The 15,344-nt window shown below is 42.5% G+C and overlaps 1 protein-coding gene across 1 annotated transcript; it reads left to right on the top strand.

The window, feature by feature from the left end:
• The first annotated feature begins 2,432 nt into the window (after positions 1–2,432).
• LOC147884309 (pentatricopeptide repeat-containing protein At2g13600-like) lies at positions 2,433–4,526 on the top strand. Its single transcript, XM_087398175.1, has 3 exons — positions 2,433–3,250; positions 3,371–3,960; positions 4,114–4,526. The coding sequence occupies exons 1-3, from the start codon at positions 2,433–2,435 to the stop codon at positions 4,524–4,526; spliced, it is 1,821 nt and encodes a 606-aa protein (XP_087254301.1).
• The last annotated feature ends 10,818 nt before the right edge of the window (positions 4,527–15,344 follow it).

Genomic DNA, 15,344 nt, shown 5'->3' on the forward strand with positions numbered 1-15,344 from the left:
CCACGAGTGCTCAGATGCGCAAGCCCATACCCTGCAATTGAGCATGCAACCTAGATGGTTCTACCATTAGTTCATCCATCAGTCCTGGGCATTCAAGCATTGCCTTAATCGATACCATTTCCTTACACTATCTAAGATTACCGTTACGTGCCCTGGCTTCTTCAATAACTTGGCGTTTTATCTGGGCTACCTCGACCTTAAGTTCTTTTTCTCTATGGATGGCTTGAAGGGTAGGTAGTGTGAGTGGCCCGTAATATCTCTTCAATTTTCTCCCGTTGAGGTAGCCTTCCATTTCTACTCCATCAAGGGTGACTATTTGGCATGCCCCTTGTGGAGTGATCTCTACCACATGGTAGGGACCCATGCCTCGGTACTTGAGCTTGTGCTTGGTATTGTGGATGCTGTAGAGAAGTGCAAGATTGCCCTCTACACGGTCTTTGTTCTTGAGGTTGTGGTCGAACCACGTTTTGCGTCGGGACTTCTCCACCCGGAGGCAGTAGGTTGCATGCAACCTTGTCTCATCTAGCATTTAAAGGTCAATTAAGCATTCTGCCAAGGCATTCTCAATGAGACTTTCTTTAATACTAAGGCATCGGCTAGGCACTACACACTCCATTGGCATCACTACCTCCACCCCAAAGGCTAGGCTGAAGGGGGTGCAGTTTGTGGCCACCTTGTAGGAGGTTTTGTAGGCCCATAAGGCTACAATGAGCTTATGGTCCTAGTCCGTATGGGTCGCCTCTACTGTGCAAGTTATGATCATACATCAAGTTTTATTGGAGCTTTCATCCAAGCCATTTGCCCTAGGATAGTATGGTGTTAACTTCCTATGTATGATCATGGATTCACTAGTCAGGATTACTATAGTTTCATTAAGGAAATGAGTTCCTCAATCATATTGACTATGCTATGAGGGATATCTAAACCTTGTGATAGAGTTTCTCGTATAAGAATTTAGTGGTGGATATTACATATGTCTTCACGGTGGCTCTCCCTTCTACCCACTTGGTGAAGTAATCTGTGGCCAAGATGATGTATCTGGCCCCGATTCCTTTAGCCGCTGGGCTTATAGGATATCTAAACCTTGTGATAGAGTTTCTCGTATAAGAATTTAGTGGTGGATATTACATATGTCTTCACGGTGGCTCTCCCTTCTACCCACTTGGTGAAGTAATCTGTGGCCAAGATGATGTATCTGGCCCCGATTCCTTTAGCCGCTGGGCTTATAAGTCTAATAAAATCTATGCCCCATTTCTCAAAGGGATGATTAGTTAATATTTCAGTTAAGTGCATCATGTCCACTTTTTGTAGGATTTGCACATGTTGGCAGGGGTCGCACCACTTGATAAAATCGGATGCGTCTCCGAAGAGACTCGACCACTAAAGGCCATCCTGGAGCACCTTACGTGCTGTAACATCAGTGGCAAAATGCCCTTCCGCAATTCTTGAGTGGGCTTCTTCGAGCACCTCAATGTATTCGTGCTCGCACACACATCTACGCATGATGCCATCTTTGGCCATGTAGTATAGTTGGCCTCCAATTAGCTAATATGGCGTTGCATCCTTAATGCATTTGTGGGCTCAGTCTTTCTTGAGAGCTTGGCCTAGGGGTAGACCATTAGCCAAGTAGTGACCGATTTCGGTGGCCCATTCAAGTATGATGTTGATGAGAAAGAGGGAAGCATCAAGGATTTCATCTTCCACTCCCGTTAGGACTTTGCCATTTGGGATTCTTGATAGGTGGTCAGCTAGGACATGGGTTTTCCCTTTATGCACAGCGATTGTGAAGTCAGACTCCAAGAGGATTAGCATTCACTTGGTGATGCGTCCCATCATGCATGGCTTGTTAACCAAGTATAAAAGTGCTTGGTGGTCCACAAAGAAGACAAACTTGTTGGCCAACAAGCAATTCCTGAACTTCTTGACTGCATAGGATTGCATAGACCATGGCGAGACCCTCCCTCTCACTTGTTGTGTAGTTGACCTTGGCCTCATTCAATTGTTGCTGACTCGCAAAGTACACCGGGTAGTCCAAGTTATGCTCACCTGGTTGGGCTCGCACACATCCAATAGCAAAATTGGAAGCATCTATATGAACATGGAATATTAGATCCCAGTCCGATGCTATCAACACCAGTGCAGTGGCCAGGGCTAGTTTGAGGGTTTTGAAGGATTTTTGGCCTTTCTCGGTCCACTCAAAGAAAAATAAGAGCTTGTATAAGGGGCGAGCTATGTTCACGTAGAACAACATGAACCTTCTATCTATAGTATCTTGTGTGGCTAGTAAATCGTTGTACTCCCTTGGCATTGGTGGGGGGTGGTAGTTCCAAGATGAGTTTGATTTTGTTGTGGTCTCTGCTCGAGATTCCATTTTGGGACACTATGTGGCCTAGAATTAGGCCATGTTTGACCCAGAATTAAACACTACGCGTATGGCGTTATTCCTACCTTGTGTCGTTTCGTATTCCTTCCCATTGGCATCGGGCATGCCTGAACCGCTATTCTTTGAAAGGAGGCAACTCCATACGGTATTCTTTTGCACACCCACAACTTTGAATCCCTCAGATAAGAAGGATCCTCCTTCCAAAATGGATTTTGGTAGGCACAAGGGCCAGGTCCTGGGCTTGTTGCCTGTCCCCGATTTGGGGTGGATGCCCACCAAGCTGCCACAGAATACATGGATTGCTGTAGAGCTTGCGAGTAACCTAGGAGACAGCAAGGCGTATCTCATGCAGACGTTAGATGGGCACCGTCAAAGGGGCGAAGACTGCGGTCCAGACAGCTTGAATTCAGAGATCCTGAGTCAGTTGGGTCCAGAGACAGATCGGGATACCTATGCCTTGCTTTTGAGGCGTTGCACCAGTGCCAAGGCCCTGTATCAGGGCCAACGTGTGCATGAACACATGAGCAGGCGTGGATATGCTGGAAACAGATATCTGAGCAATCTTCTAGTCCAAATGTACAGCAAGTGTGGGAGACTGGATATAGCGCGCTCTGTGTTTGACAAAATAGTTTATCGAAATTCTTACTCTTGGAATATTATGATCGCAGCATCTGCCCTGAATGGGAGCCTTGATGACGCGAGGGTTTTGTTTGCAGAGATGCCACAGCGGGACTTGGTGTCCTGGAATGCCATGATCGCTGCTTGTGCCAGGAATGGGCATGGGAAGGAGTCCCTGCAGCTGTTTTGTCAAATGCAGGTCGAAGGCTTTGAGCCAAACAAGATTACCTTTATCTGCGCTCTGGAAGCGTGTGCCAGTGTGGCAGCCCTAGAAGAGGGTCGACTTATCCATGCAACTGTACTAGGCATTGGATGGGATTCAGATATCATTATGGGAACAGCCCTTGTCGATATGTATGGCAAGAGCAGGAGCTTAGAGGATGTGAGAGCAGTGTTTGCAGAGATTCCACAGCGGGATTTGGTCTGTTGGAACGCTGTGATTGCAGTTTGTGCCCAGAACGGGCATGGCAATGAGGCCCTGCAACTTTTGGGTCAAATGCAGGTGGAAGGCGTTGGTCCAGACAGGATAACCTTTGTCTGCATTGTGGATGCGTGTGCCAGCGTGGCAGCCCTAGAAGAGGGTCGACTGATCCATACTACTGTTGCTGCGAATGGATGGGAGTGGGATGTTGCAGCAGGGAATGCCCTTGTCAATATGTATGGCAGATGCAGGAGTGTAGACGATGCAAGGGCAGTGTTTGCAGAGTTGCCACAGCGAGATCTGGTCTCCTGGAGTGCCATGATTGCTTCGTGTGCTCAGAATGGGTATGGCAAGGAGGCCCTGCAACTGTTTGGTCAAATGAAGGATGAAGGCTTTCAGCCAAATGAGATAACCTTTATCTGTGTTGTGGATGCGTGTGCCAGTGTGGCTGGCCTAGAAGAGGGTCGAGGGATCCATGGTTCTATTGCTGGCAATGGATGGGAGTCGGATGTGGGGAATGGCCTCATCCACATGTATGGTAAGTGTGGCAGCCTAGCTGATGCAATGGCAGTATTTGCTGAAATGCGACAGCAGCGGGATGTGGTCTCCTGGAATGCCATGATCGCGGCATGTGCCCAGAATGGGCATGGCAAAGAGGCTCTACGACTGTTTGGTCAAATGTGTGTGGAAGGCTTAAAGCCAGATAAGATTACTTTCATCTGCGTTCTCACCGCTTGCAGTCATACAGGTCTGGTTAGTGATGGGAGGCTATACTTTGACTCTATGAAGACAGACTATGGCATAACACCCCTGGTGGAGCATTATATGTGCATGATTGACCTTCTCGGTCGAAGAGGACTTTTGGAAGAGGCAGAGGACCTGATCACGAGTATGCCTTTTCAACGTTTCCCTGCAGCATGGTTGAGCTTGCTTTCATCATGCAGAATTCATCATGACGAGGAACGGGCTGTGCGTGCTGCAAGCTTTGTTTTTCAGTTAGATCCAAAGAATGCGCCTTCTTATATAATTCTTGCAAAAACTCATGCGAAGGACGGTATATTGAATGATGTAGTGCAGGTGAGGAAGGCATTGACTGCAAAGTGATGAAGTGCCAGTTTGCAGTTATATTGAGAAGGATAAGGCAGTGTAAACTACTCGGTGCTTTCTATTAATTCAGACAACGGATTTTGCAAAGGCGTTGGAATGAGATGATTGCGAGTTGCCAAACACATATACTTGAACTTAAGAGTTTGCAATTAAGCTGGAATTAAGACTTATAAACCTTAAACACAAAGTGACATAGTTGGAAAATGCAATATGATTGAGGGGCCAAGACGGGCCCCCTCCTTATCGAGGCTTACTTTATTCTTGAAAATGGAGATACAAGACCAAGGTGCAATGCACCTTTCAAACTGATGAACTCAGTGAAAACCTAGGACCTAGATACAAGACTCAAGAGCATATGTGTAAGGTAGACAACAAAAAGGAGGACTTAAAGCTCAGGTTTCAACTCTTGGCTTGCCCAATCCACAAGGAAGAAGCCAAGCAAGTGGATACATGTTGAAGTAGGATGACATTCCCTTCGTCTTTCGTTCGGTTGTCCTCAACTGAAATGCTTCCTCATAAGCATCCAGGATTTCAGGACACTCTTGAAATGTAGCTCTGTCCACCCATTGGGCATCGGTGGATGGGAGCCCTCTGAACTTCAAAAGGTACATCTTGCGAGTCGTGCCTCGACGTCCTGTAGTGAAGTTATGCAGAATAATTTGCTATGGGATCAACAAGATCTCAGTGTCCTCTACTTCAGGTGCATCGTCCTATGTGGGCTCTTGCGGTGGTTCCCCAACGAAGGGTTTCACCAAGCTTACGTGGAAGACATCATGGATCTTCCAATGCTCTGGAAATCTCAATCGGATTGAGACATCATTTATTACCTTCAACACCTGAAAAGGACCATAATATCGAAAGGATAGCTTGAAGTAGATGCGCTTTTTGCCTACTTTGGTTTTTAACCGGGCTTTCTCAAATTTCAATAAGACCCATTAGCCTTCTTTCACTGCAAACGCCCTCCGTCTTTTATTTGCAGCTGCTTTTTGTTTCTGCTGTTTTTGGCAGCTTGAGGGCATTCGTAGAAGTTGTGGCCTCGATCACCACACTTGAAACACCGTCCTTCAGAGTAATACTTTTGCTTTTGTTATGGAGACAATGAGCTGAAAGTGCGGGCTGCTTTCTTCGAAGGAGGCTGGTTGGCTTACTTTTGCTCTTTTGGTGCATCCTTTGTTGTCTCCTTACCCTTTTGTTCCTTGGAAGAGGTTCCCTGGGACTTCCGCTTGCTATTGCTGCCATTCCACTTATTGGAGAAAGATTGTTTCTTCTCCACCTTCAAGGCGATGTTGATGGTGTCTTCGAGAGAAGTAGGAGTGGCAATGTTCACCTCATGCTGAACGATATACCATAGGCCAGCAAAGAACTTCCTTTGCTGCCCTTTTTTATCCTTCCTACTGAATGCTTGAACTTTTAACAAAGTATCCCAAAAACGATCAACATACTCATTGACTTTCTCTTCTTGGCGTTGGCGGAGGATGTCCCACTGCACCATTGTATCTCTCTTAAACTCCTTAGGCAAGAAGTGCCTCATCAAGTTCTTCTTGAAGTGCTCCCAGGTGTGGGCTTGTTGTCCAGTGTTGACCATAGCTGCCCACCAGAGTGAAGCACGGTCTTGCATGTACAGGACGGCAAACCGGATCTTCGCCTTGTCTTCGTACTCGTCTCCCTCAAAGAAATACTCAAGGTCTCGGATCCAGGCCAGCAAGACCTCGGGCTTGTCCTCTCCCTTGTACTTGGTAAACTTGAAGAGCTTATCTCCAAGAGGTACCTTATGCTTTGCATACCTTCGTCTCCGCGGACGTCTCGAAGGAGATGGACTCCGATGACGCCATCTACCTCGAGGAGAGGAAGAAGAGGATGATCTTCCCTCCTTGTTGGAGTTGGTGTTGTCTGCACGGCCTCTTCCTTGGGATTGGGGCCCTATGTCATGAGTTTCTGCTTGGTTGCTTTCCAGCACTTGAACCTGTTGAGCAATGTTTGCCAAGAGAGCACTCAACTGATGCAGGTTAGGAGGAGGGTCAAGTCCATTGGCTGCCATGATGACAAGATGACTCAATGAAGGAGAGACTCAACAAGAGAAAGCACAGAGTACAGGACCACTGCCTAAGCTCTGATACCAATGTAAACTACTCGGTGCTTTCTATCAATTTAGACAACAAATTTTGCAGAGGCGTTGAATGAGATGATTGCGAGTTGCCAAACACATATACTTGAACTTAAGAGTTTGCAATTAGGCTGGAATTAAGACTTATACAGCTTAAACACAAAGTGACATCATTAGAAAATGCAATATGATTGAGGGGCCAAGATGGGCCCCCCCCCTTATCCAGGCTCACTTTATTCTTGAAAATGGAGATACAAGACCAAGGTGCAATGCACCTTCCAAACTGGTGAACTCAGTGAAAACCTAGGACCTAGATACAAGACTCAAGAGCATATGTGTAAGGTAGACAACAAAAAGAAGGACTTCAAGCTCAGGTTTCAACTCTTGGCTTGCCCAATCCACAAGGAAGAAGCCAAGCGAGTGGATACATGTTGAAGCAGGATGATAGGCAGTGCATGAAATTATTTTAGACATACATCACATAGGATGCCAACTAATTTGGCAAGTGGAGGGTTGGTAAAAAGTTGCTTGCCACCTCATTTTACTTCCCTAATTCTGGAATATTTTATCCTTGGACTATGCATAACCATCTTCATGATATACTCATGGTTCCACATGTGAAGGAGTTGGCACAAGTGAGCTTGCCACCGTAACCATTGGTTATGTGCTCTCTTGTTATACTATAAACTCCACCTCACCATGCATAATTAAATTAGTAACAAATTTATTAATCATGTCTTATAATTCTTTTTTTTTTTTCAAAGAACATGTTTTACAATTCTAGTATGCATATGTGTATATATGCATACGTTTTCCTTCAAATGTGCTTATGAGGCAAAAATGGTTCTATGATATTGAGCTTTGTAACAATATTAAATTCAATTTAGGAGCTAAAAATAAATGTCAACATTATTCGTCTGAGTGCAAAAATCTTAAGATATGCATGTATAAATGAGGTGTAGTTTGATAATATACAACTTATTAGAGTACTTCACTACATAAAGACAAATGCATGCTTTATACTTGATGTACCATGTGCTCCTTTTTGGGTAGGAACTACCACAAGAAGCGCTTATGTCATTACAATTTTCAAAACATCAGCAAAAGACTCATAAACCGTTTAAGCAAGGTGGTAACACCACTATAGACACGATTAGGGTGAGAAGGAAGCAAGGTACTAAGTACATAATACATTGGCCTTTAATGTCTCAGTCTTGCATATACTATGTAACTCAATTGGGACAACAAAACACCCCCCTCCTTGCCCCAAAACATCGTTGAATCAAAATTGGGAAACGATTGCTTATCCTTTTCCATGTTGAACTCTGTTTTGGTCTATTTTTTAACTTAATCTGACATTCTCGATATATATTGTATGTCTTGTTCTTTTTTCTTTCTATCCAAAATCTTTTCGAGCTCATGTGGTAAAGATGGTTCAATGAGTTTAACTAGGAGTCCTTCAGTTACCAAATTGTCATTATCACCCAGCTTTCTTTTAAGTCTACGCATATGAAAAATTGAATGTACTCCACATCCTTCTAGTAGAGTTAGTTTATAAGCAAGTTCTCCAATTTTCCTAAGAATTAGGAATGGTCCACAATATCCAGTCTTTCTCGCCTTTTGCCAATTCCACTTTCTATGTGAAGATCAATTCACTAACCATTGGCATTTGGCCGATGGAATATTATATCACCTTAAATCTCTCTTTTCGACACCTCAATTGAAAGTCGAATTCTCGCATTAGCTTAGCCCATCGAGCTTTTCTGCCTTCAAGGTCTAGCTTATTACAAATCTATTTGGTACTTCCTTAATCAAATTCAGGCACCCTATAAATAATGCCTCTACTTTTATAAAGAATAGCCTATAGCATATAGTTCTTCCTCATTTACTGAGTAATTTTGATATGTGTGGTCCAGCTTTGTACCTCAAAAGCAACTAGTCGGTGACTTTTTAAAGGCATCTACTACAAAGTTACTAGCACCTATCTTCAAAGCAACTAGCCAACCACTTTGTAAAGGCATTGCAAAGTTACTAGCATCTATATCGAAAGCAATTAGCCAATTATTTTGTAAAAGCATTGCACTTTAATGGTTCAATGAGATCCATATGTTCAACTCTACAGGTGAGGTTATAGCCATTTTAAACTTTTCAATACTTTTTCTTTGGGATTCATCCCAAATGAAGGTATTTCCCCTTAACTTGATCTATCATCCAAAATGCTAATTTAGCATAATCTTAATATCCTAATAAACCTAGGACTATTTACACTTCCTCTTAATTAGTGGGATGTGGCCATCTAATTTTTACCAAGATCCAAATGGATCCTATATTGGGATATAATGTGTCCCAAATATTTTACTTCTTTTGCAATGAATTCACATTTGGATTCCTTTGCAAAAGTATAGTGTTGTCTCAGCAACCAGAACACTTGCAACAAGTATAAACGATGTTTTTTATTTTACTTACAACTAGGATACCATCCAAACATTCTATCGTAAATTTTCCCAAATAATTTCTCAAGACGTTCCTGTATCATGAATGTAGTTGGAGCATTAGTTAAACCAAATGGAATTACTTAAAAATTGTAATGTCTATATTGAGCTCGTAAACTTTCCTTGGGCACAATCTTTCTAATGTTGTAATCGTCTTTTACACACCCCCCCCCTTAACACACACACACACACACCAACACCACCAAAAAAAAAACCCTACCTTTTTGGACAAGATTTCTACCAATTTTGCAGTGATCCGATGTCTGCAATGCTCGCTCAAGTTCATCCTCGACAAGATATTATTTTAGGAAATCTTGTTTAAATTCTACACGCACAATTGATGCAATGAGGCTATGGAGTTGAGATGCATTCCCCTTGGGATGTAGATATACTAAGAGAGCTTCCATGGCTCCACATCCATCCTTGTTTCATCACATAGTAGAAACCTTCACTTCCACACTTGTTCCCACTATCTCCTCCTCAACAACTGCTTTGCATAAAAGAGTACAATGTCCAATTTGTCACTAGTATTAGTCCTCTCAATATTTGACGAAGTAGGTTGGCAATGCCACATTTAACATTTTTAGTTGTACTAGATAGTCTCCATCCTTTGGTAAGATTTACTAAACCCTTACAATAAGAAGGCTAGTGTGGATAATATCCTCATCCCATAAAATGTACCAAGCAAACATTATATCAAACAACACTATACAATCGATCAAATTTTTAATCTCTATTACACAACTTTCAACCTTCACATCTAAGAGTGAACACAATCAATTCTCACACTAGCCCATCATAACACTCCATGGCACAACTCTATTACACAACTTTCAACCTTTACATCTAAGAGTGAACATAATCAATTCTCACACTAGCCCATCATAACATTCTATGGCACAACTTACAAATCAATTTCTATTTAGTACTACTCACAGAAATCCAAACTCTATTACAAGTAGCCAAATCTTGTTAGTTGCTTATTGCCATGGCCATCATGTTGACACAATATCATGCTTGCGCATCAATAATTTGAATGCATGATCACATCTTAGCATTATACACCATATTTATGATTGTATATGAATTAGTCAATTTTTTATACAATCAGGATGCAAAATACCAATTGTGGGAAATAATGTTAAAAACTATTATAATTTACTAAAATTTGCAATTCTCAAAGATTGACTACTTTTAGATATGCCAAAATTACATCAACTTTGTGAATATGAGAAAATTAAAAGCTTAAAAAGCACTATTGAAAAAACAATATGTGAAAGGATAATTGGAAACATAGAAAATATTTGAAAAGCATCACTTGTAAACAAGACATAAATCTCAATTTTTATATAGGTTAGTTGTATCCTAAACTCTTCATACTAAAGATATCACTAAGACCATTTTAGGAAAAATGGGAATATACCAAGTCCCACTTTTTTCAACACTCACAATTATGACCAAAAAAAGAGGAAACAATTTTTTATCAAGATACTTGGCGTGAATTTGTGGAAAACACTACATTCATGAGTACCTATTCAAGTAAGTATGATAGGTACAACATATTGCCATATCATTGCTTTCATTTTTCAATTTTATTATACTAAAATTCAATGTTGTCTTCATTGTCTTTCTTTTTTGCTTAAGGATTGATATATAGGCCCAAAAAACTTTAGAGATACAAGAAATCCTCCTTACTATTTCCTTTACTCCAAAAAAATTTGGCATTAAGTGTTGAGATATCGAGCTCCACTCGCGATATGCTAGGGTGACTGTTGTGCATTTATGTCACCAACTTGTTAGCTGGAGATACGGTTGGTACACCGCCCACGAATAATAGCTGGATGACAGCTATCCTTATCTACACTAGTTCGTGGCTCAGTTAGTATGCCACCTTAGTTAGTTGAGTTTGGTTTGAGACCCACATATAGGGTTCTTCTATTTCTTTGTACAAGAGTTCTTTTGGCTTTCACAACTAAGAAGAGGAAAACTGTTTTCAGCCTCCACCTTTGTGTGTACTCCCCCATTGTGTATGTGAGAAAGCCGCAAGTGAGACTCCTTCCCTCTCTCCCACTATCTTCACATGGTATCAGAGCCTTGTTCGTGGTAAGGAGCTCAAGAAAGCAAGCCAAGTTCGTGGTGTCCTGGTAAGAGGACCAGTGTTGCTTTCCTATTTCGAGTTTGGGAGCAAATCTCTGCAGGTAGCACAGCCAGAAGTGCAAGAGTGCATTGTCTCAGATTGAGACGCCCTTCGCGATGTGGCGAGAGCGCAGTATATGCTGCGGGTAAGGGCAAAGCCCTTAGTGACGTTATTTTTCTGATTCGAGGTCATTTCGGGGCCCGTTTTGGAGACGGAAGTTCTCCGCAGGCACTCAGAAAAAGGCCCTGTTTTTACTGTGCGACCACTGTTCTGCGGGTCGGTGAAAAGTTGCCGCAGAAATTTCATCGTATGACTTTGTGCAGAGATATTGGGAGTTGCAGATTCATGCTTGTTGCCTGTTGATGCAAAATCGTCACTAGGAAGTGACTGTGTGGTGAAATACCACTTTCGTCAGTTTTGCAGTTCTGCCCGTGTGAGGCAAAAGCTGTGTTTTTTGCAGTAACAGAATATTTTGCAGTGTTCTGTAATGGCATCTGATTCTCTTTCACAGATTGTCACTGAAAAGCTTGACAAGAATAACTTCGAGGCATGGAAGTTTAGAATAACAAATTTCTTGATGGGAAAAGGCTATTGGGAGTTCATTACAGGAAATGAAGAAGAACCTGTTCTTCCTAATGTTCCCAGTCAACAGGAAATGCAGGCATTCAAAGGATGGCATGAGAGAGCCAGGAAAGTTATGTACTGGCTGTCTATCAGTATTTCGGACTCCATGATTGTGCATATTCAGGATGCAAATACGCCAAAGGAGGCATGGGATACTTTGGCAAAAATGTATAGCACAAATACACAAGCCAGGAAAATGCAACTCAAACAGGAGTTGCACAATGTGCAGAGAGAAAATTTGAGCATAAATGACTACCACATGAAAGTGAAGAAAATTGCAGATGCACTTGCTTCCATTGGGTCGCCAGTGGATGATGACGATTTGGTTTCTGTGACCTTGAATGGTCTAGGAAAGGATTATGCACAATTCCGGACATCCATTGCCGTCTGTGAAAAATTTCCAGATCTTGAGGAGTTGATTGCTCTTCTAATTCTGAAGAGCAGAGAAATGGGGGTGCATCTTCTTCAGCAGGAACTTCAAAAGAAACTGTCTTCTACTCAAATGCTGGCAGAGATAGAGGTAGAGGTAGAGGTAGAGGAGGCCGATCTGCAGGCCATGGTAGAAATCAAAATATGCAACAAACGCAAGAAAACCAGTCCTATGCAGGAGGACGTGGTAACTCTAGAGGCAGGGGGAGCCAAAGAGGCCGTGGTGGATGGCAGAGAGGCCAAAATGCAAATAGCAATGTTGAATGCTACTATTGTGGCAAAATGGGTCATATGGCTAAGGACTGCTATAAAAAGCAAAATGACATTATGGCTGAAAAATTGCAGCAAGGAAATTATGCATCTTCTAGTAGGCAGGGTGATGACAGAAATGAGCATCTATTTATGGTGCAGCATATGACCAATTCTGTGACAAGTGCAGAAGAACGAAATGATGTGTGGTATGTTGACTCAGGTGCGTCAAACCACATGACAAGTCATGCAGAATGGATGCAAGATGCAAGGAAAATGGAAAAACCAGGATTTGTGGAGAGTGGTGATGATACTGCACATCCTATTGTGCAGATTGGAAAAATTCCTTTGTCTATGCAGGATGGGAAAAAGAACTACTTGTCTGATGTATTTCATGTCCCGAACATCACCAAGAACCTGGTTTCTGTTGGTCAGATGGTTGAGCAGGGCTTGCAAGTCAGATTTAATCCTCATGGATGCTTTGTTGAGGATATGAAAAATAATGGTCGCTTGATAGCAAAAGGAAAGAAGAAGGGCAGGATGTTTACGTTGGATGCGGACTGATATCTGGCACAAATGCATTGGTCATGTTAATATACAGCGACTTTAATCAATGCAAGCCCAAAATATTGTTGCAGGATTGCCTAAATTCAAGGTTGCAGAAATGCACAAGGTTTGTGAAGCCTGTCAATTTGGGAAACAGGTAAGGAAACCTTTTCCTAGGCATGTTCAAGAGAGTAAAAAGCCATTGGAATTAATCCACTCTGACTGATGTGTGGACTACAAAAGCTGCATCTATTGGAGGCTGTCACTATTTTGTCACATTTATTGATGACTTCAGCTTTCAAAGCTTTCAAAGCTATGGTTGAAAAAGAAACAGGCCTGCAAATAAAATGCCTAAGGTCAGATGGAGGGGGAGAGTACCTCTCAAATGAGTTTGCAAGGTTCTTGCAGGAGCATGGTATAAAGCAACAATATTCATGCAGCCATACCCCACAACAAAATGGAATTGCAGAAAGAAAAAACAGGCATATTGGAGAGGTATCTCGGGCTATGCTAAATGAAAAAGATCTACGAGATTATTATTGGGCTGAAGCAGTTGCTACAGCAGCCTATATAATGACCAGGACTCCCACTGCAGCAATACATGGCATGACGCCAGAGGAGATGTATATTGGTAGGAAACCAGATATTTCTCATTTGAAGATTTTTTGTTGCATTGCCTATGTCCATGTGCTAGATGAGTTGAGGTCCAAGTTGGATCCGAAAGCTGAGAAGTGCGTCTTTATTGGTTATTCTCTGCAGCAGAAAGGGTATAGATGCTATAACCCTTCTACACATAAGTTCATAGTAAGCAGAGATGTTGTTTTTGATGAGATGAGCAGCTGGTATAAACCAGTAAATGTGATGATTGATGTAGATGCACAAAATAGTAATGCTGCACAGAATGCATAGCAGCAATCACAAAATATTAGTGGACCTGGAGTGTCCTCTACCAGTGGTTCACATACTTCGCCATGGACAGGCAGATTGAGATCAGGAGAATCCCCTCAAAGCAATGCAGAGAGTGGTACACAGGTATCACGAAAAGGAAAAGAGAAGGTAGATCAGCCCATGTTTGATGTGAATGCAGGTCACTCTTGTGTGGATGGTGAATCCAGTGGCTCAGAACAGAGCATTGATGATGAGTTGGGTATTCGTTCTGTTGTTACACCTGGAGTAAGGAAGACCAGGGATGTTTTGAGAGCACCTGGAAGTGAGCCTATTTTGCGCAGGTCTACCAGGGTCAGGTATCCTGTGGATAGGCTGAAATATGATGGATTTACAGCCATTCACTATGCCTATATGGTCAAAGTGATACAGGAACCAGAACCCATTTCTTTTGAGCAAGCCATGGGAAATGAAAAATGGGAGAAAGCCATGGATGAAGAAATGGATGCCTTGGATGCAAATGCTACATGGGAATTGGTGCCTTTGCTTAAAGACAAGAATGCAATTGGCTGTAAGTGGGTTTATAAGATCAAGCACAATGCAGATGGTTCTGTGAATAGATACAAGGCAAGATTAGTTGTCAAGGGGTATGCATAGACATATGGCATTGATTATGAAGAAACTTTCAGCCCGGTTGCAAGGATGGCAACCGTAAGAGCAGCCATTGCTATGGCTGCATCAAAGGGATGGTCTTTACATCAGATGGATGTAAAGAATGCCTTCTTGCATGGTGATTCGCAAGAAGAGGTCTTTATGGAGCAGCCAGCAGGTTATGTTCATGCTACTCATCCTGAGTTTGTTTGCAGGTTGAAGAAAGCCTTGTATGGCTTGAAGCAAGCACCTAGAGCATGGTCACTATTGGCTTTCAGATTTCCAAGGCAGATTTCTCACTCTATGTGAGAAAAACAGAGAAAGGGATTATGCTGCTGGTCATTTATGTTGATGATTTGATCATCACAGGTGATAGTGATGAAGATATCCTTCATGTGAAAATGCTATGGAGACAGAAGTTTGAGATGAAGGATTTGGGAGAGCTGCGTTATTTCTTGGGCATTGAGGTGATTAGATCACAATGTGGGATACAGCTCTTGCAGAGGTAGTATGGACTGGACATGCTGTCCAAATATGGGATGACAGGCTGTAAGCCTATTTCAGTTTCTTTGGAGCAGAATGTGAAGCTGAGCGCAGATGCAGGCGAGCTTCTGGAAGACCCTACTATGTAGAGACGCATAGTAGGAAGTTTGATTTACATGACTATTACCAGGCCAGATTTGAGCTATGCTGTTGGG

This window comes from Dipteris shenzhenensis, chromosome 27, assembly GCF_047967505.1.
Source record: "Dipteris shenzhenensis isolate YYH24624 ecotype China chromosome 27, Dip_SZ_1.0, whole genome shotgun sequence".
Taxonomy (NCBI): domain Eukaryota; kingdom Viridiplantae; phylum Streptophyta; class Polypodiopsida; order Gleicheniales; family Dipteridaceae; genus Dipteris; species Dipteris shenzhenensis.

Coding starts and splice junctions, on each gene's coding strand:
- LOC147884309 (XM_087398175.1), top strand. CDS start 2,433: ATGGCGTTATTCCTACCTTGTGTCGTTTCGTATTCCTTCCCATTGGCA. Junction 3,251..3,370: donor TTTATCTGCGCTCTGGAAGC/GTGTGCCAGTGT, acceptor TGGCAAGAGCAG/GAGCTTAGAGGATGTGAGAG. Junction 3,961..4,113: donor TGGCCTCATCCACATGTATG/GTAAGTGTGGCA, acceptor TGTGTGTGGAAG/GCTTAAAGCCAGATAAGATT.